This window comes from Chlorocebus sabaeus, chromosome 13 (genome assembly GCF_047675955.1).
Source record: "Chlorocebus sabaeus isolate Y175 chromosome 13, mChlSab1.0.hap1, whole genome shotgun sequence".
Taxonomy (NCBI): domain Eukaryota; kingdom Metazoa; phylum Chordata; class Mammalia; order Primates; family Cercopithecidae; genus Chlorocebus; species Chlorocebus sabaeus.
In genome coordinates, this window is record NC_132916.1 from 61519341 (window position 1) to 61543150 (window position 23810).

The window sequence follows — 23810 nt, forward strand, 5'->3', positions numbered from 1 at the left end:
GTGACAGAGTGAGACTCTGTCTCAAAAAAAAAAAAAACAACAGATTTCAAATATTGTTTTTTCATACTTCATATTAGGCATTGAGAAGTGAAAGGGACTTTAGAGACCATTTATCCCAACTCCCAGCCCTGTGGAGGAATCCGTCTACAAAAGCTGTAGCAGTAACCAGCCTGTACTTGAACCTTTCCAGTGACAGGAAACTCAGTACCTCAGAACTGCCACTTAATTATAGAAGACCCTTCCTTACTCAGAACTGAACTCTGCCTTCCACAGACTCCCAAATGTGTGTCCTAATTTTATTCTCTGAAGCAACAGACATATATATCTAATGTCCTCATTTGCAAGAAAGTCCTTTGCATATGGTTATCAGGGGTTCACTAAGTCTTGGATTCTTTCTCTCTGCACTGCCCCTTAAGTTTTGGCTTCGAGACTTTTTAAAGTTGTCTCCTGGTTGGCTGAAGCCCTTGTTAAAGGTGTTGCTCAAAATGAACACAACACTCCTGGTATTTGAGCCTAGGGTTTAGTTGATGTGGGTTGCTAACAAGAGACTTTTTTTTTTTCTTGACAGGGTCTTGCTTTGCTGCCCAGGTTGGAATGCAATGGCACCATCATGGCTCCCTGCAGCCTTGACCCCTGGGCTCAAGCCATCCTGCTGCCTTGGCCTCTTGAGTAGCTGGGACCGCAGACACTTGTCACCACATCAGGTTAATGTTTTTGAATTTTAAGTAGAGACAGGGTCTTGTTAGTTGCCCAGGCTGGTCTCGAACTCCTGGGCTCAAGTGATCCTCCCGCCTCAGGCCTCCCAAAGAGCTAGAATTACAGGCATGAGCCACTGTGCCTACCCAAGAAACACCTTAATTATACTTAACTATAATTCTGTTTATATGAATGTCTTACCTATACTTCTGTTTATACTCTTTTTTCTCCCAGAGGTTAAATATTTAAAGTTCCTCATTATGCCTGGACTACAGATGTTTCTACGTGAAGGTGTTGTTTCAATCTGTAATTTCACAATATTTTATTTTGGAAGCTGGTGGCTACAAGCTGGCAGGAAACATGGACCTTAGGAAAAGCAAACACATTTTATTTGCTAATGATCACTAAGCGATTGTAACCAAGGCAAACTATTACAGAAAGGAACAATCAGCTGAACTGTAAAGGCAGAGCGTTTGAGAAATCCTAGCCCTTTTTCCCTGCATGCTGAAATCAGCTAACAGAGATAAACTATTAACTGCTTCTTAAAAAAGGGATTTGTTTACACTATATAATTTTTATCAGTGGGACAGCCTGTTTGCCTGCCTGAGATCTTATTACTTATTAATGCATTATTACCTGTGAGTAAGAAAAAGGTGCTTGCATTTCAGAAGTTTGTGTGAATCATGTGTCCTCCTCATTTCCTACCAGGGTTCAGGTATTTGTTTATTTTGAATAATGACAGATCTCAGTAAAGCTAAGGTTTTAAGCTCATGCCCTTCTGCATAGAACCTAATCTGTCAATGGCTCTTTCCTGTTCAGAATTTTAGACTTAGTAAAAAGTTTGCAAACTAAGAGTTTTTATAAACAGAATATGACCACTAATATACTTGTTTCTGAATTGCAAGGGAAAATGTATGACAGCTCTCATAATTTCAAATGCCTTGACCAACATCACAAAGCTAATACTGATTATGGAACCCATGAGTATGACACTAAAATTCAGGGGCTTTGGGATTCCATTGTTGCTTTGCTTAATTAAATATACACACATTAGGGCGTGTATACTATACATGCTCAGTCTAAAGAGGAATAACCAAAGGAAAACTCTTGTTTTCACCACCATTTAAGGAGACCATTACCAATTCCAATGTGACCTCTGTCCTTGGTTCCCAAGTGGGAACCACAATCTCAAACTTTTAGTCATTTCCTTGTCTTACCACAAATATATGTATCCCTAAACAATATAGTGTTTAGTTTTCTATGTTTGTATATTTTATAGAAGTGGAATTATGCTGTTTGTGTTCTTTTAGAAATCAATATTTTTGTTCAATATTATGTATGTGAGATTCATTCATGTTACCATGTGAAATTGTAGTTCATTTTCAAAGCTTCCTTATGCCAAGCCTTTGTGTTCTTTTGCATATTAAATAAATGAATGATGCTTCTATGAACATTCTTATATGTGCTGTTTTTATTGTTTTATTTACTGAGCACTTATTTTGTGTCAGGCACTGTTTTTAAGCGCTTCAAATATATTGATTCATTTAAATCTCCTGCAGCCCTCTGAGGTATGTGAAATTATTATCCTCATTTCGCTGATGAGGGAATTTAGACCAAAGAGGTTAAGTTGCCTGAGGTGACAAACCTAGAAAGCTACAGACACCAAGCATCTCGGCTTCAAGAGTCTATCCTTGCAATCAATACACCATACTGATTCTTCTTTGGCTTATCAATCCCTCAATCAGTCAATTTGAAAAGTTCTAAGGTGTGTTTCCATTTGTCCATATATCCTTTGTTAATCAAATGCTGGCAAATTCTTTTTAAAGCAAAAAGTCAACAAATTTAATAGCGATCCAATACGCCACATCTCCTTTTTGGGGGCTTGGGGTTAAAATCTCTGTCATTTTTAAATTTTCCTCTCATATCAAATATCCTGATGTTTTTGCATTTCAAATCAATTTCAGAATGGGAAAGAATGCACTTGCCTGAGAAGAAAGAATAATATGTAAATAATTTTAACTGTATGAGACCTTTAAGAGCAGTATCTAATTCATATGCCCCTCAAAATGAGTTCCAGGGACAGGCAAATGACCAATGGTGCTTATCCCCATCAGTGCTCATCTGTCTCAGTGGCCTGTGCATGAAAACATAAACATGAGCCATATGTCTATCTTCTGAGTTGGTGGAAAGCCTCTGAATACCACCTAATCCAGAAAATGACAGATTGAGAAATCTAAAGAGATCTGTTGGGGAGAGTAAGGGAGAAAATGCCTCATCTGCTTCCAGTTGTAGCAAAGAGCCCGAGCTTCAGTTCCTTGGGACAGAAGGAGCCTCCACCCATCAACACAAGGACAACAGAAAGCACAACAGAAAGCACAACAGAAAGCACAACAGAAAGCACTGTCAAACAGCCTCACACAGCAGCCCTCATCCCCTCCCTCAAGGGAGTCTTGCATGTAGCGATGCTGAAAGAACCTAAACTCACTGGCATGAAAACTAGAAGTGAAAACCAAGGGGAAAATTTATTAAAGATTAAAACTAGTAGGACTGAAGTTTTGCAGCCACCAAACAGGCCAAGGAGGCTGGAGGAACATCAGTCCTGCTGAGATGGTCAAAGTAATGGCCTGCATGGCCAAGGCTGCCTTCAAGCAGATGTCACTGAAGACCCAAGGCTTGGGAGAAGTGGTAGTAGGAACTAAGCACAGAGAGTCTAACTCCAATAAGGGACGATACATGACCAGAATAGTCATCCAGCCAGTTTGGAGAGGTAGTAATTTTCAGGAAATAGTGTTTTTGAGAGGTTCAGCTATCCTTAAAGGACTTAACAGTATTTCTGGTTGCTGCTTGGCTAAATCTATTTTATTTTCATTTTTATTTTATTTTATTTGAGATGGAGTCTTGCTCTGTTGCCCCAGCTGGAGTGCAGTGGTGCCATCTTGGCTCACTGAAACCTCTGCCTCCTAGGTTCAAGTGATTCTCCCGCCTCAGCCTCCTGAGTAGCTGGGATTCTAGGTACATGCCACCACGCCTGGCTAATTTTTGTATTTTTAGTACAGACGGGGTTTCACCATGTTGGCCAGGCTGACCTCAAACTCCTGACCTCAAGTGATCCGCCCACCTCAGTCTCCCAAAGTGTCGGGATTACAGGCGGAAGCCACCATGCCTGGTCTAAAACTGTTTTAAAGCATTATGTTTGGAAAAAATAATTCCCAATCTGTTGTTTCAAATGTTCTAGCTTGAATAAGGTTGGTGCATTATAAACTTAATCTGTAGTTAAAATCAGATAGTTACATATCTTTAAGTGAAAGGAACAAGTTATAAACTAATCCAATCTAATCCCCACTTTTGGCAAAAATATTTGCATACATGCAATGAAAATGTCCAGAAAGTCCTGCACCAAGGTTTATGAAGTGAGGCACTATTGGCATTTTGGGCTGGATAACACTTTGTTATGGTAGGATGTTTAGCAGTATTTATTCCTGGCCTTGCCCCAAAGTTTGGGGACAAAACTTCCTTCAGTTGAGAATCATTTCTCTATTCAAATATGTTTATGGTGGTTAAATCTGGGTGAGAGTATTACGGGTAATTTTTCTTTCTTCCCCCATTTATTTCTAGTTATTCTACAATGAGTATGTGTACATATATCGTAATATATGTCTTCTATAATAAAAATAAAAGCTATTATTAAAATATCCATAACCACAGCACTATTTATTTTTAAAATTATGGGTACATGCTTTTGAGCAAAATCTTTGAAAAATATCTGTAGATAGAAGGTTTATGGAAGATATAATGAGGGGAATTAAAAAGGAAATAATGTTCTTCTAAGATAATTTAGCAAAAATTAATCTGCAAGATGTGGGGGTGGTAATGTGTGGGCCAGAAATAACTTGATTAATGACCCAGGGGTACCCATCCATGACAACCAATCCTCTGTTTAATGTTCTCATTAGATTTACCAAGCTGGCAGTCTTGTGTTCTGGGCTGTACAAATAGTTTTTCTCTGCACTGACTTCCTTCCAGTTGGGCTCAGCATGGGGGCAGGGGGCACCAGATCTTTCCCATGTTATGGGCTCCAGTGACAAGTTCACTTCCCTCACTTCCTTCTTGAGAGGAAGATGTGGCGCTACGTTTCACTCACTTTGTAGCGGTGGTATTTTCGTTCACCAGTTGTTTAGGATTGATGGGGTGTGGAAATGGAGCTGCTAATAGATGTTTTTTATTTCTATTAGATAAGGAAAACTTAACTAATGTGCAAGTGGTATATAAAATCCTGGGAATAACCAGGGATAGGATGAACAGTATAGCTTCCCCTTGGTATTTGTTGGGGATTGGTTCCAGGAACCCCGAGGATACCAAAAATCCACAGATGCTCAACTTCATGGTAAAAAATGGTGTAGATAACCCACACACATTCTCCCGTATACTTTCCATCATCTCTAGATTGCTTGTAATGCCCAACAGGCCTAGACATCACTTCATTTAAGTGCATTCAATGTAGCACTCAGTGTGATGCAAATTCAATGTTCACTTTTTGGAATTTTGTGGATTTCTTTTTTAATGAATGTTTGATTTGCTATTGGTTGAATCCATGGATGCTGAACCCATAGATACAGAGGGCCAACTGTACTTGTCGGACTCTGAAACTTCAACTTCTCAGCTCCGCCTGAACCTCAGGCATAGAGATGGAATCTGAAGCAGACCAGAGGGTGGCTTCTTGGAGATGGTGAGGCCTGGCCACAGAAGGAACAGGACGCATGACAGCTGCCTCCCACACAGATATACCGCATCTAAGAAGATGTCACCACCCCCATGAGAAATATATACTGTATGCTCATGTTTGAACGTGTGTGTATATCTATATAGATTCAATATATACATATGTTGCAAAGAACTGAAGCAGCAAAATTAGAGAACGCTCAATATTTCTGACATGCTTGGAATAACAAGAGATGTAAAAGCAACTCAGAATTACATTCCCCTTTTACAAAGTCAGATAATGTGGCTGAACCACTGAAGGATTTCAATCTGAGGGCACAAAGTAGGAAACAAATTACTATTTACTCTCCGGTAAGAAAAACAGAGTTAGACAAGGTCTGCCTTTGAATCACTATAGTTGTATGTCTAAATGGCGTTTCTTTCTGGCAGTTAGTAATGGGACCTGGCAGTTAATGATGATGATGGCAGACACTTAGGGAGCACTCACTATGTGCCCAGCACAGGTCTAAATACCTTCTATAGTCCAACTCTCTTCATCCTCAAAACAGCCCTAAGGCAGCTCTTATTTCTATTGCACAGATGAGGACACTGAAGGACATATTAGGTGCTTAGAAAATATTTTGTGAATGGAATTAATAAGCAGAACTATCATCAATCACTTTATTTTTCTTTTGCTCTTAATAACAATTCATTCTCACTCTTGAACTACTTTTACAGTTAGTGTAATACATCTGTTCTTCAAAACCAGCAGAATCGTTTCCATAAAGATTGAGAATAACAGAACACTCTGCTTAATATAATTACTCTCTAAATTAAACCATTAGATCTGAAACTGTTTGCATTTGTGGGCAATCACAAAAGGTCATGACCCCAGAATCCATCTCTCCTACCAGGGTTGTCTGCCTGTACCAAAAATATCAATAAGGAAATATGGGTGATATCTGTTTTCTTGAAAGAGCATCAATGGATTATGAGTTCATGATTAAAACAAATATATATTAAGGCAAACCATATGAAGTTACTGCTTGTCAGATTAAAAGCAAAATATCAACAATTATATAGGGTTCAACTTAATAGATTTTGTCCATTTCAAAGCAGTGTGACTGAAGAATTTAATTTTCTTAACAAGTGGTAAAGGAGATGGGAACAGTTGTTGGAATTGAGCTAGAAAGCTATTGTTTTATGGCATAGTTTAGTTCCCACAGTAAATTTTGTCAAATTTTAATAAACGCTCCCTTACATAGTCATTTAACTTATTTCTCTTGCATGTCCTATATTTACTTATGGGTTTTAATATTATAAGAATAGAGGATATTCATTCATAGACATTCCAAAGAGTCTTTGAACCACTGCCTACTCTAATGTTTAATATTATAATAGTAACACAGTGCTTTACAATAAGCCCCTACTAAATTATTGAGAGGACACTTTTCTGACTACAAAGAATACTCATTTATGTTTATACTCCAGAACTACTCATGAAGTGTTAAAGATGGCCTCTTAAAGTAGCCAAGAGTGTGTGACATCATGAAGGTCTGTGCCTGATGTATTCACTCAAAATATGAATCATGATGATTAAATAGTTGAGGTTTTCAGATGTGACCAACTTACCACCAACCTGGTATATGTGCATGTTTTAAGTGTCTCCTCCTGCTTGCAATAAACCCAATCTGAAAAAGTGGTATTTATAAAATGAATGATCTTTGGAAAATATTTTTTACAGTGCTATGTACACATGGGAAGTACTCAGAAAATAACTGTACAAGTGTGCTTGTTCGAAAATAATGAACAAAGAGGCCAGAGTATACCCACGTGAATAAATTCTGCACCCAGTCTGGCAAACATTTATTGACTGCTTTCTCTGCATAGAACCACCGGCCAGCCCCTGCACTCTAGGCACCCACCACCATCGTTAAGAGACCTGTGTGCATGAACCAATCAGACCCGTGCTATGAGAATAGAGAAAAGAAATAAGTAATTCTCACAGACACTGACAAACTGGAAAAAACTTCTTTTATCCCAGGTACTTTATGGCTGGGATCAAAGGGGTGAATCACTTGTCTGCACAGTAGGGGTCTGGCAAAAGGAAGTGTTGGCATCAGTTTTCCATCTGCACATATAACCCCCATTCCTCCATGAATTGCATGAGATAGGTTTCATTTTCTCCTGGTGGCCTGTCTGGAGCTGGCTCCTCATAGAGCCTAGACAGAAGACCCTCCTCCCCGAGTCCATCCCCCTCAGAAGGCTCGCAGCCCTCTGAATCCTGGTCGAAGCTGGACAGCGAAGGAATACACAGCCTGCCAGTTTGGGGGTCCCAGTCGACCAGGGTCGTCAATGGCTCTTCCTCTGGCCCCTCCTCTGAGTCTGTGTGCTCCCGCGTCAGGGGGTCTAAGTCTTGGAGCTGAGGGGTGTATGAGTACTGTAACGTTTGTGGGCCCAAGAGTGCCAACGCTGCCTGTGACTCCAATAATGTTCCTTGTGTGGACACCTCCTCCTGCAACCTGAGCTCCTGCTCTTCAGGCCCTGCACCAATGTCAGTGGTTCTGACATCATATTCATATTCAATGACTGTTTTATCTGGCGGTATTGTTCTGCTGAGGGACTCTTGCTGGGTGAGGGAAGTACCTTCTGCGTTTTCTTCAGAATCACAAAAAATTTCCATCAAATGCGAAGCGTACCCTAAATGTTTCACCTCCTCTTCCTCCTGAGGGGGCTTCAGGTTCCCCCTGGGCTGAGGATCATTAAGGCTGGATACATCACTGCTTTTTCCCAGTAAACTCATATCCTGATGAGAAATTTTAGAATCATCCGAGATATTGAGGGTGATAAAGTTAATCACGATTTTTTCAGCAGGCACAAAGAATCTTTTGTCAAATTCATTTCCATAAATCAAAATCTATAACGAGAAAAGAGAATGGTTTTCACCTTTTCACTTTAGAGAGACATTAGAAACAGCTGTTAGGTAGAATATCTTGTCACCAGATAGTTTTAAAGACCTACGACCTACTCTTACCAACTCATGTAAATGAAAGTTATGCTTGCAATATACAGAAAACCTCACTCACTGGCAGGCAAGAGACCCAAGACACACAGAAGATACATGGAAGTGAGAAGTGGTTCACTGGGTGCGTATTTCTCCAGTCCAGGGCTGGGGCTGGGGCGTTGGTGCCGCCTCTTGTAACCGGCAGGGGAGTTCTTCATTTCTTGACCTTTTTCACATTCTGTCAAGTCAGAATCTTAGCCACATGAAGAGTAGCAAAGACTGAATGTGGCAGAGTTTGTGACATTGTTTTATTTATAGTTTGCTATGTACTTGTTAATAAGCTGTGGTTACCTGGGTGACCTGCTCTGTTTTTGGATATATTTGAAATGCGGACAGGCATGAGAACTGGATGTAGAAAGGGAGGGAAATATATGAGCAGGGATGGTTTTTACCCCTTATACCATTCTTATCATGCTATAATAGGGCCAAAAAAGGAAACTCATCTGCCAGTTTATGGTAGACAGAGAAACTCCAAATCATGTCAGGGAAGCTCAGACGAGATTAAATTATTGCTGTGGGTACCGTGAAAGATACCTGTTTTCTAAGAGAGCATGAGTTACAATCCTCATTGTCACTCTACCATGTGATTTCACTTAACTTTACAAAACAGAACCTTCAGCCTCATTCTTTTACAACATTTTAAGTTTCTAAAAAATCACAGGTGGTCAATTCTCCTGTGAATGTTCCTTCCAGAAAGGGTCTCCCAATGCCATTAGGAAGCCAACTCTGAAACCTGAAGGCAGGTAGAATCATAGGAAAACTTATAAACGGAACTAACAGGAACCAAGTTATGTTATCATGTACATGGGAACACATCTTTTAATAGTTTCCAAGAAAATGGTTCTGATTGTTAAAAATATGCTCAGCCCTTCAGAACCCTTCAGCACATGGTCCCACCTCTGTGGGTTTAATTCTTTCTTCTTTCTTGCTGCTTCTTACTGTGAAGGATTAAGTCCTGGCCACGTTCCTCCTAAGTGTGTTTCCATTCCACGTCTTTCTCTCTAACCTGATATCCCACTCTGGCTTGTTAGACTTGAATCTTCTCTCCCCTGGACAAAGCTAGTTCCCTAGGTGCTTTTCTTGTTTCTAGTCTTACTCGGCTCCAAGTTGTCCTGGAACTAATATCTGGTTGGATCTAAACCTTGATACTGACTATGATGCTCCTAACCTAAAACCCTATGGAGATTTCTCTTTGCCGGTAGAATGAGGCTGAGCTCCTTAGAACAGCACCTCAGTTCTCCCCTTACTTGGACCCACCGCCCACTCTCCAGTCTCGTCTTCTTCTCTAGCTCCTCATCTGGAGCCTCCTGGTTTACGAATGTCATGCAGTTTCCACACATCCACCTTGCTGTTTCTTCTGCCTGCACTACGGATCCTAACTCCTACTCACCTCTCATAGCCAAGCCCTGGCATGAGAGCTGAGTTCCTGCGTAGGGTTTCAGGGCTCTCCTTGTACCCCCCGAGTTCCCAGTGCCTGCTCTCATCTTAGCCTTCACGTATTATTTTGAAATTCTAGTCCCCAACTGGGCTTGAACTTCTAGAAGGGCAGGGCAGGGATCATGACTGAACTTATCTATGGGACCTTGTAAAATTTGGTCATTAAATAGAAAATCTTTTCAAAGCTAAGGAAAAAGATTCTGTAAGTGAGCTAATCCAGAAAGCAGGTTTTTTTTTTTTTTTTTTGAGACAGTCCCATTGTCACTCAGGCTGGAGTGCAGTGGCGCACTCTTGCCTCACCGCAATCTTGGCCTCCCAGGTTCAAGTGACTCTCCTGTCTCAGCCTCCCGAGTAGCTGGGATTACAGTCACGCACCACCACACCTAGCTAATTTTTGCATTTTTAGTAGAGATGGGGTTTCATGCTGTTGACCAGGCTGGTCTTGAACTCCTAACCTCAAGTGATCCAACTGCCTCAGCCTCCCATAGTGTTGGGATTACAGGCATGAGCCACCATGCCCAGCCCAGACAGTGTTTTTTAATTCACCAGCTATTTAACTTTAATTTCACTCTGCCCTTAAAGGGAACTCAATCTGCTCTAGTACCTCCTCTTCTGTCCTCCTGGAGGTGTACTATGATAATAAAGATCCCTGCCACACTAAGCACTCACCAAATTTGCTGGGTGTTTCTCTTTGCCGACGTGGATATATCGATAGATGGAATAGCCCATCACAGAAAAAAGAAACACAGTAACGGATACAGGCAGAACATACCAGAAGATGACTTTAGCTTTGAACTCTGATGATTGATCTGTTAAAAAAAAAAAAAAAAAAAGGTGGGAAGTAGGGGGAAGGGATTAGATAGTTGTGATTTGATGTGATGGGAAAAACTGACATCGTTAAATGGCTTCTGGGCAGATCACTTGCATTTGGGAACTCAGTTTTCTCACCTCTACGTTGAGAAGCTTAAGCTAAATGTTATAAGCGGTCTCAGAATTCTTACTCTCCCTGACAAGAGATGGTCTGAAGGAATCATCTGAACACACCTCAAATGTTTAAGAATACATCAATCATCCAAGTCAGCACATATTCCACCATCATATATCTGGCTATGAGATTCATGCAGGTTTCTATATTTGAAAGTAAGTGTATTTGATATTCAAGTGACTCACAGAACTTCGAACAAACAACAAAACCCTCCAGTGAAGATCCCATTGAATTGCTCCACTTTTCCACGCCACATGTTTGACTCAATCTTTCTGCATGTTCACTGAAGGACATGAATGCACGGTGCCACCTTTTATGTGAGTAGCAGAACCGTTCTTGCACTGCTTGACTGGACTTTCTGGGTAGGGCTGGAGCCTGGGGATGTGTCTAGGGAGGTGACTGGACAGGGTACAGTGAGAATGGCAGTTAACTCCCTTCCTGGGCCTGCTGTGCTGTAGGCTCATGATGAGTAAAAGTCTGCAGAGGAATGACAATACCTGGGAAATTGTTTTAATAAAAGTTTTAATAAAAGTGCTGGCCCACACCATTGATCAGGCCATATAGCTGATGACTAGAGCTCATTGTGACTAACTCATACTTGTTAAGCCACTGTGGTACACTTGGAAGTTGTGATGGTATATTTTACATGTCTAGTTGGCTAGGCCACAGTACTCAGATATTTGGCTAAACATTATTCTAGAGCTTTCTGTGAAGGTTTATTTTTTTTTACTCTTTTTTTATTTTTGGGAGACTAACATTTCAATCAGTAGGTTTTTGAGTAAAGCAGATTACCATCTATAATGTGGGTGGGCCTCATCCAATCAACTGAAGACTTTAATAAAAAATGTCTTGACGACCCAAAGGAACAGGGAATTCTGCCAGCAGACTACCTTTGGGTGCGAACTGCAAACATCAACTCTTCCGTGGGTCTCCAGCCTGCCTATGCTACAAATTCGGACTTGCCGGCCTCCACAATCGTGTGAGTCAATGCCTTAAAATAAATCAATATTTCTAAACAAATAAATATATCGATATATGCATCTATATGGATTCTATTGGTTCTGTTTCTCTGGAGAATCCTGACTGATACAGCTGTAGGAAAAAGAGCAGCTTCAGCACAAATGACAAAAGTCCGAGTGTGCTCCTTACACACTAACAAAACCAGCAGCAGTGTGACCGGAGCATCCTAATCCAGGAGAATGTTGGATGCTCTTGATGCTTGGGTCCAAGAGAAAGCAGCAAAGTCACTACCTGGTTAACTGTCCAGTTGAAAGCCTGGAAACAGATGTGTCATGGCTGATGAGGGTGGTCAACAAGAGCCGGTGGGAGAAGTCCCGCATGTGGGCCTGTTACCCTGCATAATTCCCAAGGAGCACATTCACCACCAGCTTCCGCACAGAGACGTGCCAGTGCAGCAGTGCTGATGCTGCGGGTGTCAGAACTCCACCTGCCCTGCTTGCAGCCTATAACTCAGTCCAACCCTCTTAATACAATCCCTGGTCCCTGGATTGAGCCTGTCCTAATTGAAAAGAGTCATAACAATGACTGACAGCATTTAGTATACACTAATCCATGTTTACTACAACAAACCTAATAAACTGTATCTGTATTTTAGGGATGGGGGACTAGAGAGCAGAAATATGTTTTAAAAAATAGTTCCAATAGAGGTAATACTGATTATTCAGAAAGCAGGTCCTCACACCAGTGTGTTCGAAAGATATCTCTGGTGATCTAACAGCTGGGATAGCAGGGGTTCAGAACCAGAAATAGAGCCTAGTTATTCCGTTAATTTTTCTTTTTTTTTCTTTTTGAGACAGGGTTTCACTCTGTTGCCCAGGCTGGAGTGCAGTGGCACAATCACGGCTCACTGTAGCCTCCACTTCCCCAAGTGATCCTCCCATCTCAGCTTCCCAAGTAGCTTGGACTAAAGGTGTGTGCCACCATGCCTGGCTAATTTTTGTATTTTTAGTAGAGATGGGGTTTCACCATGTTGCCCAGACTGGTCTCAAACTCCTGGGCTCAAGTAATCCTCCTGCCTCGGCCTCCCAAAGTGCTGGTATTATAGGCGTGAACCACTGCACTTGGCCACTTTTTTCATATTAGTGAGAAAGTGAGCTTCATCTTCTTACCGAGAAGTTTTGAATTCAATCTGCATTTTATTGCTTTTGCTCCAATTGTGTTAATGATTTCTACTGGAAATTCATTCCCAGCAGCTGGCACTGATCAAGGTGTTAGTAAAGAGAGCACTTCTCCCAAATACAATTATGATTTCTTCAATAGGCTTTGTTTTGCTTGGCATTTTAGTTTCATTTGATATATGGTAGAGACTCCTTCATTGTAAAAGAAAAGCTATGATAAACTATGATAAAGACAGAGTCAAGGGTAAAGCCTTGCACTTTTCATATGTACTCACAAAGTTCCCTTTCTTTACTCTGGGACAGTTTCATCGTGAAAGGTGGGAGGAGTGAGGGAAGAGGAAAGCAGGGGTTATGGATTCCTATTCATGGCTGGTGATACAGCCAAGGTGTGGGGTGGAGGTCATGGGCTTCTGTGTCTAGCCCAGCTGTTTGGAAAAGAAGTGGAGGAATAATGGATGATGAGTCCTTCGACGCAGGCAAACTTTAGGATTTATTTTTCTTTGAATTTTCAAGTTTTGAGTTCAAGTTCCTCTCACTCTGAAGGCGGAAAAATTAAACGAATGCCAAGCTCACAACTCTATGTCTCCACATAGGAACGGGTATCTCTAACCACGGTTTCCTGGCAGCCCAGTGTAGAAAATGTGAGCAGGAGATAAATAAAAGGAAACAGAGAGAAGCAACTGTAAGGACAAGGAAGTGATCACTGATTTGCGATCCCAGACCCTCACTCAGACAATTAGTGGCACTTGAACACAACTGGAAGCACCTATAATTAGTATTCCCCAGGGAAAGTAAAAAATACATTCTCCTTTACAGTGGTTTCAGAATAACACTTTGTTTCTAGCAATAAAATTATCTGATGTTCTTGAAGACCACAGAACTTCTATTGATCAGAGTGGTTATTTTTTATTTTTTATTTTTTGAGACAAGATCTCACTCTGTTGCCCAAGCTGGAGTGCAGTGGTGCACCCATGGCTCGCTGCAGCCTCTCCTGGGCTCAGGTGATCCTCCCACCTCAGCCTCCTGAGTAGCTAGGACTACAGGCATGCACTACCATGCCTAGTTGACTTTATTTTTTGTAGAGATGAGATCTCACTATGTTGCCCAGGCTGGTCTTAAACTCCTGGGTTCAAGCCATCCTTCCTCCTTGGCCTCCTAAAGTGCTGAGATTTCAGGTGTGGGCCACCATGCCCAGCCTGATTATGATTTTAAAGAAGAAACAAGGCATGTGTAAAAGTGCCTCATTGTTATTTCACAAGGCAGGTGGACGAGGGACCATGGGAAGATTGCTGGCAGTGGACACGGGACCTGTTTGAGTTCTCCGAGGGGGTGAGAACACTTCCGAACACTGGCCAAGCTCAGTGGCAGAGCCTCAGGCTGCTCCATGCATTTCTGGTGGTAGCTGTTTCTGCCTTTGCCTCAACCTGTTTCTGTTAGACACAAATATGTCAACACTTTGTCTAAACCATCATACCGACTTCTAGTTTTAGCAGATCTCCTTCCTCGACTAGCAAAGATTTTTAAAAGCTTACCTTTCAAAGTCCTGGCACACTGCTTCTCAGACGGCTGAGCACGGCGAGGGGGCCCTGGGACGAAGGACTCCACGTGGACGCAGTAAAGAGTGTTTGGCTCCAGCCAGGTGAGCACCAGCGTGTGGTTGGTCACACACTGGGACCACTAGGATAGGGAATTGCAGACACTGGTTAGAGCCAGACATTTCTGGGACCACCCCAGACAAATAACTCTAGAAGGAAATAAAAGTCCAAGCCACCATTTAATCCTTTACTATCAGTATAAGCTGTTTTTTTTTTTTCCATCAACAGTTTCAATATACTCTCTTCCTTCAGCGCAGCAGAGCATGGTCAGGAACTGGACCAATGCTGGGAAGGATTCTAAACAACACACGGATAGCGTTCTTATTCACTGTCCTGGGTCCTGCTCACATTATTTTTTCTTCTTGGAGAAAGACTGTGCAAGTGAAAGCTCTCCATCAAAGTCAAGTGTACAATCTCTCTACACTCCAATAACAACACCATATCCTGTCGACAGAGTTTCTGTAAAGAAGATCTGAAGTTAGTTCTGTAAAATTTCTGTATAAAGGTTTAAACTGTATTTTGTGCAGCCTATCTTTTGAATATCATGACTTCCCAGATTCACACGCAGAGAATCAAGGCATCAGGGTTGTTTGTTCCCACATTAGCTACAGAGGGGTTCATGAACATATGCCCCATTCCATTTCAGGCTTACCGTTCTATTTGATTTAGTATTCGACACAGACACATTATACTTTAGATTGGAGTATATTTGTTGCATGGAAACAGAAAGGTCTTCTGGATTTCTCTTCCACTTCTCTGGAGCTGTTAGAACAACAGAAATGGACTTCTCATCTGTAGTCAGTGCCACCTCTGGTGGGCCAATTTGTGCTTAAAGTGGGAAGAAAGAGGGTATTATGTTCAGATGAAAAATTACCTTAGATAAAGCTACGATATAATCCTACTTGGATCGAGGCTCTAAAATACTTTCTTTCTTTCTTTTTTTTTTTGAGATGGAGTCCTTTCCCTATCACCCAGGCTGGAGTGCAATGGTGCGATCTTGGCTCACTGCAACCTCCGCCTCCTGCGTTCAAGTGATGCTTCTGCCTCAGTCTCCCAAGTAGCTGGGATTACAGGTGCCCACCACCATGCCCAGCTAATTTTTATATTTTTAGTAGAGACGGGGTTTCATCATGTTGGCCAGGCTGGTCTCGAACTCCTGATCTTGTGATCTGTCCACCTCGGCCTCCCAAAGTGTTGGGATTATAGGTGTGAGCCACCGCGCTCAGCCTTAAAAGACACCTTCTTACAGGAGATGCCTCAAAACGTACAAAGGTGGGCCTGAGTTATGCAAATCTTGAAACCATTTCACAAGCCTGATCCAATGTTAGAACAGCAAATTAAAGTGTTCTATTTCCTTAGTCACATGCATAAACAGTAGATGGTTAATACAATCAAAACTCTTTGTAACATTTATGTGACTTGAAAAGTTGGTGATAAATGACAACATGATTTGATAAGTGGAAAATCAGAGATGTGATTAGAATGATCTAGAACAGAGACCAGGTGACTTTTATCCTAAAGGTCTGGACAGTAAGTATTTCAGGCACAGCAGGCCATATGATCTCTGTTGCACTACTCCATTCTTGTTGTAACACAAAAGCAGTCTAAGGTAACTATGTAAACAAATGAGTGTGGGTTGTGTCCCAATACAACTTTATGAATAGACATCAATATTTCAATTTCCTTTACTTTTCCAATGTCACAAAATATTCCTTGGATTTTTAGAAACTATTTAAAAATGTAAATACCATTCTTAACTCTTCGCCTGTAGAAAAAGAGAAAGGGGGTTGCTGGATTTGTCCCAAGGGTAGTTTTCTGGCCTCTGATCCGGAAGGGCTCCCGCACTTACAGAGTGCTTGCAGAGCTCATTATGGCAGCCCTGAGTGGGTCCTTCATGACTGAGTCAGCCATAGGTCAGGGGATGGCAACATTATAAAAGTAAATACCAGGAAGAAGTTGCCTTAATTCTGAGTTACACTTGGAAATTATATCATCACACTACCAAGTTCATACAAGAAGAAGCATAGTTGGATAATCACGACAATCTTTAATCAATCTTGTGGAGACATTAATAGTCCATAAACCCACATTAAATAAAGTCGTTTTGTTCCTCAAACAAACTTCCACTAAGTAGCTTCCACTAAGTAGTAAGACAAAGTCAAAATTTAATATCATTGTCATTTAGTATCAATTTTGGATCTGGGAGAGATCTTAGAGACCACTTGGCTAAACTTTTCACTCTAAAGATGAGACTCAGGCTGGGTGTAGTGGCCCATGCCTGTAACCCTAACACTTTGAGAAGCTGAGGTGGGAAGATAGCATGAGCCCAGGAGTTTGAGACCAGCCTGGCAACATAATGAGGCCCTGTGTCCAAAGTCAGTCAATCAATCAATCAATCAATCAACCAACCAATAAAGGTGAGACTCAGAGCCAGCAAGGTTAAGGACATTGTACTGCTCACTCAATCCAGTGGTCCAGAATGGAGCCAAGCAGAGCACCTTCCTCTGGGCAAGGCTGTCTATGAGGCTGAGACTGTTAAACCTGATATTAATACATGTTTAACTGACCATTGCAATAATGGCATTACTTACTTTCTAAAAAAGGATAGAACCGTCCACTTTCAGCCCATTTGGAACAGTTTGTTCCCCAAATGGCCTTAACTTTGGCATAATACTGGTGCTCGTAGTCAGAAGTTTCAGCAGAAAGATCACAGTAGGTTCTATTGATATTTCTGCATTCTGATTTATTCAGCCATTTCTTTTGCCCATATCTGCTAAGAAAGAAGCTGAATTAATAATGAGGTGCCCTCTATACTTTACAATAAAAAATGTAGTCATTTTATAAAACTGAATGGAACTGACGACCTTCTCTTCAGAACAACAAAGGTGCCTGTCATCGAGATAAAAAAGAATCCACTTTTGCTGTGGGCAATTTTTTTCATTAGCTGTCAGGAACATGAGTCAGAGTTTCTGTAATCACCTTTCCTTCTGTGAATTATAATGTGGATAGTATATTTTGAACGCATATATTTTATTGTTATTCTTTGGCTACAGTGAAATTTTTACATATTGTGTGATCAATTCTTCTAGTAATTATTTATGTAGGTTTTTAGTCTACTGTGTATACAAGGTCAGTTTGATGGATTGTCTGAAGAACAGTTCGTCATTTTTTTTCTTGGAAGAAAAATTACTTCGACGTTCTCAGTGCATATAAAAATCTAAGCATCAATGATTCTAGGGAAAATACATGAGGCTGGAGTGCATACAGAAATCTGCATTTTTGATAATTATAATGAGGATGATAATATTGACTAGGTTGGTCATATTGATTTTTCTTTTCTTTATTAAAAACACAACCCCCATAGCAAATAGGGAGGTGGCAATATTTTTAGCCCTTTTCAGGTGGGAGAGACTGAAGTATAGAGTTCAGGTAACATGTGATAAGCCAGTGAAAGGGACAGGGGAGGCAGCGTGGGAAAGGTGATGGGTTACACATGGCAGCCTAGGGAGCAGCTGAGAGGACACTGCAGTGGTCCAGGGGAAGATGTAGGTCACTTGGACAAGGATGGGGCAGTAGGATGAATAAGGACAGGACAAAAGCAAGAAATATCAGGAGACAGGACTTGGTGATAGAAAACATGTGACAGATTAGGGAAATGAAGGTATTAAGGATGCCGTCTCTTTCTGTCTAGGGCAGATGGGTGGAATGGTGGTGATATTTACTACGATAAAGAGCACTGAGACAGAGCAGATTTGGGAAATGGATGGGGAAGCAGAGCAGAAGGGAAAGAAAACACGTTCACTTTCGATGCCTTGAGCCTGAGTATGTAACAGATATCCCAGTGCTAATGTCCAGCGGGCAATGGGTCTCAGGAGAGACATGTGAGTGGGAGGTAGGGATTTTGGAGTCAATATCATCAAACTGCTCATTGAAGGCACAAGGATGAATGAATGATCCACGGAGACAAAACAAAGTCTAGGATAAAATTTCAGGAGCATCAAGATTTAAAGGCTGGACAGAAAGAAGCCTGGAAATAGCAACTAAAGAGGGATGAGAAAAAAACATATCATAAAGGTCAAGGGAAGAGTGTGTCTTGAGAAAGAGGATATGTCCATGTATTGCCAAAGCTTAAGGATATTTTCTCTTTTCAGAATATGGCAACAGATTTCTGAAAGTAGGTGTTTCCCATTTCCTAAGTACCATACCTACCAAAAGACATCAGAAATATAGTCAGATCTTACTGATCAACTTCTCCATCCAAGTGATCACTGTTACTTAGGGGCTTTCAATTTTTTTTTGACCATGATCCACGGGGGAAAAATACATTTTACATTTTGATTCAGCTCACAAAATATAAAACTAACATATTAAAACAAAAATTGTGCAAGAAAATATTTAAACTTTACCACAGGCCTTGCAGTTATTTTTCATTCCACTCCATTCCACACCATTCCATTCCTTTCCATCAAAAATAATGTCCCTCAGCATTCATTTCATGAATCATCAAAGAGTCTTGAGTTGTGGTTGAAGACTATTGCCATTGCCTATGCGACCCCTCCCTTCTCCCTCCTCAAACTTCCTCACTCTGCCAAAGGCAAGGGAGCTTCCCATGACAATGCTGATGCAGGAGAAAAGGCTCTTTACAAGATTTTCAGCAAAATAAATGAATGATGACCAGAATCACTCAGCAAATACTCCAGTAATGACACACACACGGCAAATAGCCATGTGGGGCCCTCAGTGGTCTCTGATTTATAAGCTTTATCTCATCGAATTATCATAACAACCCTAGGGGGTAGGTACTCTTATTTTCATCCCATTTTACAGATGAGGAAGCTGAGGCTCAGGAAGATTAAGGGATCCACTCAAATTCACATGACTAGTAAAAGGCATACCTGGGATTTGAACCATTCTTCCCTGATGCCAAAACTTCTGTTTTTAGTGCTACATTCTATTTTTTGCATTAATTGTTTTGGTGGATAGAATTTAAACTTTTGTTAAAGTTTCATCTTGGAAACAAACTTCACTCATAAGTATAAACGTATAATCTGTAACCTTCCCAGCTAGGTTCATAGCCTGGCTATGAACTGGGGACCGTCTGACTCCAGAGCTGAGCTTGGAGCCCTCTGGCAGTGAAATATGCTGCCCTATATTCCTGTCCCTCTTTCACATGCACAGGCTTGTAAGAACGCCAACATGGCAAGCTTCTTTTTAAACACATATTTTTAAAAGTTGCACAATCTAAGTGATCTGCTCACATAGAGCAGTGACTATTTTTTAAAAATCCCTTTCTGAATCACATAAAACATAAAGGACAGAGCAAGCTCTTTGCTCCACCTAATGGATAAGGAGGCAAGGACATGCTCGTGAGTCTTTTCCCTTTGCAAAGCAATTTCTTTCCTCTAACACTGGCTCCTGAGAAACTCCTTGGAAATGAGAATGAGGTTCTAGATTTGAGGTCACTGTGAGTCGCTGCTGAAGTCTTTCACTGGTTTTAGTGATATGAATTTTATTTTCAAAGACAAAACTGACTTTATTCTTTTTTGAAAATATGGTAATGTTTTTAAATTCAAACAATCAAACAATTCAGAAAGTAAAATCATAAGAGAAACAAATCATCCTAAAACCCATTACCCTGGAACATTTGGTGTGTATGATTCTGGATATCTCATTTTGCTTCTGTATAAACAGAAGGACGATATGATAGCAGAATAGATGGACAAAAATTAGATTATACCATACATATGGTTTTAATAAAAGTAGTCAATTCAGTGTGCCTTGAACTTTGATAGAAAAAAGAAACTGACGTGAAATTAAAGGAACTGCAGAAGTGCAAATGTTTGTCACCACAAGAGATATTTGTTCCTAAAAGAGCTTTTAAATTAAGAAAATGGTTTGTGAAAAATATTGAGAGGTTAATTATTAAAATAATAAAATATTGTCATTTTAGATCACATTTAACGGCTTCTGGCTATGAAAATCAGTACACTTATAGTCCCCCCACATTTCCATCTTATATTATTGTTTAAATTCAGATTATTTCTAAGAAACTTCTATAATTACATTTCCATCACTATTTAGTCTTAGTTCTATATTTAGATAAATTCAATGCATGCTACTAGTCTTTTTTTGTCACCACTAAGTTCTTCTTTTGGGTTTGTCTTTATCTCTCTGTTAGCTGGAGGTCATCTTTAGTTAGTGCTCTACCTCATCCCCCAGGAAGGTCTCAGAAAAGTGATCTCCTGGGTTCCCACCCGCTTCCAAACACCAGTCTACTGACCTTAGTAAGAGTCTTAGGTCACACTTGTCTTTTCCTCAGAAAATGTATTCTATTGAGTGTTGCCAGATTGAAATTCTCCCTTTCTCCCAACTTGAGTTCTGCTTTTGCTAAAATGGCCGTGAATCATTTAATTATCTTAAAGTCCAATAACTTCCCCAGGATGTGTCTTGCTATTGTTTTTACCATTTTTTTTCTAGACATACCACACATTTATGACACACAGTTCCAAACAGTCTTTATTACCTGTTCAATCATTACTATCACTTAGCTCTAACAGGTTTTTCATCTTGATATAGTATTTTTATATTCCAGCATTTTCCTAAGCTCTGCACACTTCCTAAAAAGACATGTTCTTCCTGTTGTCTTTGAATCTCTTCTTTCACTGTTTTCTCTTCTTTGAGTTTTACCTTTACAGATCCTGTTGTTTATGCACTCTAACAAAATTATGGACTGTTATGTGTTTTAATTCTTCCTTACTTCCATAGCAAAGCTTTCTGGAAACTTGTATTCTTTTTTCCTCTTTCCTTCTTCCAGTAATTATGAATAGGTGCTATGCTAGTTCCTGTGGGACTATTACTGTTTGAATGGGGCCAGCTGTTTGTTGAACAGGCAAATGGACATAAGAATAGGGCTCAGATAATGAGCTTTTGCTCTCCATAATTTTTGTTTGTTTGTTTGAGACAAGACCTGGCTTTATTGCCCAGGCTGGAGAGCAGTGGCATGATCTCAGCTCACTGGAACCTCCAGCTCCCAGCTCAAGCCGTCCTGCCACCCCAGCCTCCCAAGTAGATGGGACTACAAGCACGCACCATCATGACCGGCTGATTTTTATATTTTTTGTAGAGACGGGGTTTTGTCATGTTGCCCAGGCTAGTTTCAAACTTGTGAGCTCATGGGATCCACCATTTTCAGCCTCCTAAGGTGCTGGGGTTACAGGTGAGAGCCACTGCATCCGGCCAATGCTCTCCATAATTTTAAACTTCTGTTTCCATCAAACACCCTCTCACCAAATCTATTATTCCCTTTGCTCCCTGGGAAACCTGCCTGCCCTCAGGTTTGGGGCTGCAGGAGGCTGATGTTGTAGCCTTCCTGGGCTGCCTCCCAGCCAGTGCTGCCTCCCTTTCCTCCTGCCCCTGGCTCACTCCCAGCTTCTCCCTTGGCTGTGACAGGGCCTCCACAATGGACATGTCCTGTGTGCCTGATTTCTATTTCAGCTCCTCCATCTGTGACATTCTGTGGCACCCAACTGGGGCTCCACGGGGACATTTCCTTAATTTCTGGTGGTGGCGATCCTTAGATTTCCACGCTCTCAGATTGTTAGGTGCGCTCTTGGTACTGTGACACTTATTTTGTGAAATCATTTCCTGTGATTGGAGGTGTGAAGGTATAGGTTTGCTTTCAGTTTCTGTAGCTGTTTTTCTTTGGATACCACAGGATTTGGCTTGGATGGTTCCTAGTTTGTGGTTAGGGTTGTGGCCATTTCCTTTGTTTCTCTGAAGATGGACATTGACTACCTGTTTTGCATTCTTTCCTGCTTGCAATGAGTTTTGAGGGCCAGATGAAATGTCTATTCACTGCTATCTTTAAGTGCAACAGCTGATCGCACAAAATGTGCATGTGGTTTCAAGGAGTCTAAGGATGCCTGTAATTCCAAACAGCTTAGAAAATTCAGAGATGATGGACTGCCTTGTTTGCTCAGCCACCTAATAATGTTTTGACCAACTTCTTTTCTGTCTAAATAACTTCGCCTTGCCTGAGCCTCCCAATGCCTCTGTCTCCATGAAGAAACTGTTTTCTAATTTAATCTTACAAAACATCAAGAAAATTTAACCTGAAATATCTAAAACTTTTCTCTTTTTCAAACACATTTAATACCGCAGAGAGTTTATCTTTGCATAATTCACAGGAGTCGGAGTCTTGTGTTTGTAAGCTAGCCAAAAGGAAAAGAAGAAACTTACATGAAATACTGCACAGTGTAAGTAACTTTAACTCTTTGAAGACACTCTGGTGGATTCCATTGTAGGACATTCTTCATGTTGATGGATAAGAAGGTGATGTTTGCAGGTTTAGGCAAACCACCAGAGACACAGGGAACTGAAAAAGGAGCAGAAAGGAATTGAGGTCTTAGTGGCAGAAAAGGAAAACATGATTCCTGTAGTAGCTAGTCTCCAGAGATGGCCCCCGATATGGCCTTCCAGTACGCATGCCCTGTGTAACATCTCTCAAATGCAAAAGAGAATGTGGCAGAGGTGGCTCTGGGACTAAGCCAGGACTTTTGCTTTCCAAAAAAAATTCCCGAGTTGCTATGTAAAATAACAGCTAACTTACTGGAGAGACCATGCTGAGAGATTGCACGAAGAGAGGCTCAGTTGTCCTGGTGTCCCAGCTGAGCCCAGCCTTCCAATTAAGAGTCCACAATGAAGTCACTGTGGTCATTCTAGCCCCTTCTGTCACAGACTGAAGCTGCATGAGAGACCTCGCATGAAACCAGCAGAAGAATCATCTGGCAGAGCCCCAGTTAATCCCCAGAATTTTAAGAAATAATAAAATGATTGTTTTAAACCACTAAGTTTTGGGGATAGTTTGTTATGCACTACAGAGAACTAAAACAATCTCTTTATTAAATGTTAAAATAAAATTTAGAGTAGGTGACCCCGAGAGGCCAGAGTTTCAAAGGTTAGAATTGGGACTGCCTTTACTAAAGAATATAGTAAAGCAATAATTAGAAAAGGAACCAATGAAATAAGACAATTTATTTAAATAAACACTGATATGTTCACATAGGTGCACCCTAAGAAAAACTGTATCCTAAAGGATTAATTTATAGAAATCCTTGTGGAGAAATGGTAAAGAATTGAGAAACTACTAAAAACTTGGAAAAGGAAAGCAGATGCTACTTTCTTGTAAAATAAAGCAA

The 23810-nt window shown here is 40.8% G+C and overlaps 1 protein-coding gene across 6 annotated transcripts in view; it reads right to left on the reverse strand.

Moving 5' to 3' along the window:
• Positions 1–6061: 6061 nt before the first annotated feature.
• IL20RA (interleukin 20 receptor subunit alpha) overlaps positions 6062–23810 on the reverse strand; it is a 45440-nt gene continuing 27691 nt past the window's right edge. The window contains exons 2-8 of one of the 6 annotated variants that reach the window (XM_073022523.1): positions 22852–22987; positions 17205–17386; positions 15266–15441; positions 14962–15072; positions 14551–14695; positions 10565–10704; positions 6062–8311 (exon numbers count right to left, since the gene is read on the reverse strand). In XM_073022523.1, coding sequence (XP_072878624.1) covers positions 7514–8311; positions 10565–10704; positions 14551–14695; positions 14962–15072; positions 15266–15441; positions 17205–17386; positions 22852–22987 — 1688 coding nt within the window. In that variant the 3' untranslated portion in view covers positions 6062–7513. The remainder of the gene's footprint in view (positions 8312–10564; positions 10705–14550; positions 14696–14961; positions 15073–15265; positions 15442–17204; positions 17387–22851; positions 22988–23810) is intronic. The other 5 variants (XM_008006891.3, XM_008006894.3, XM_073022524.1 and 2 more) reach the window with 5 other exon arrangements.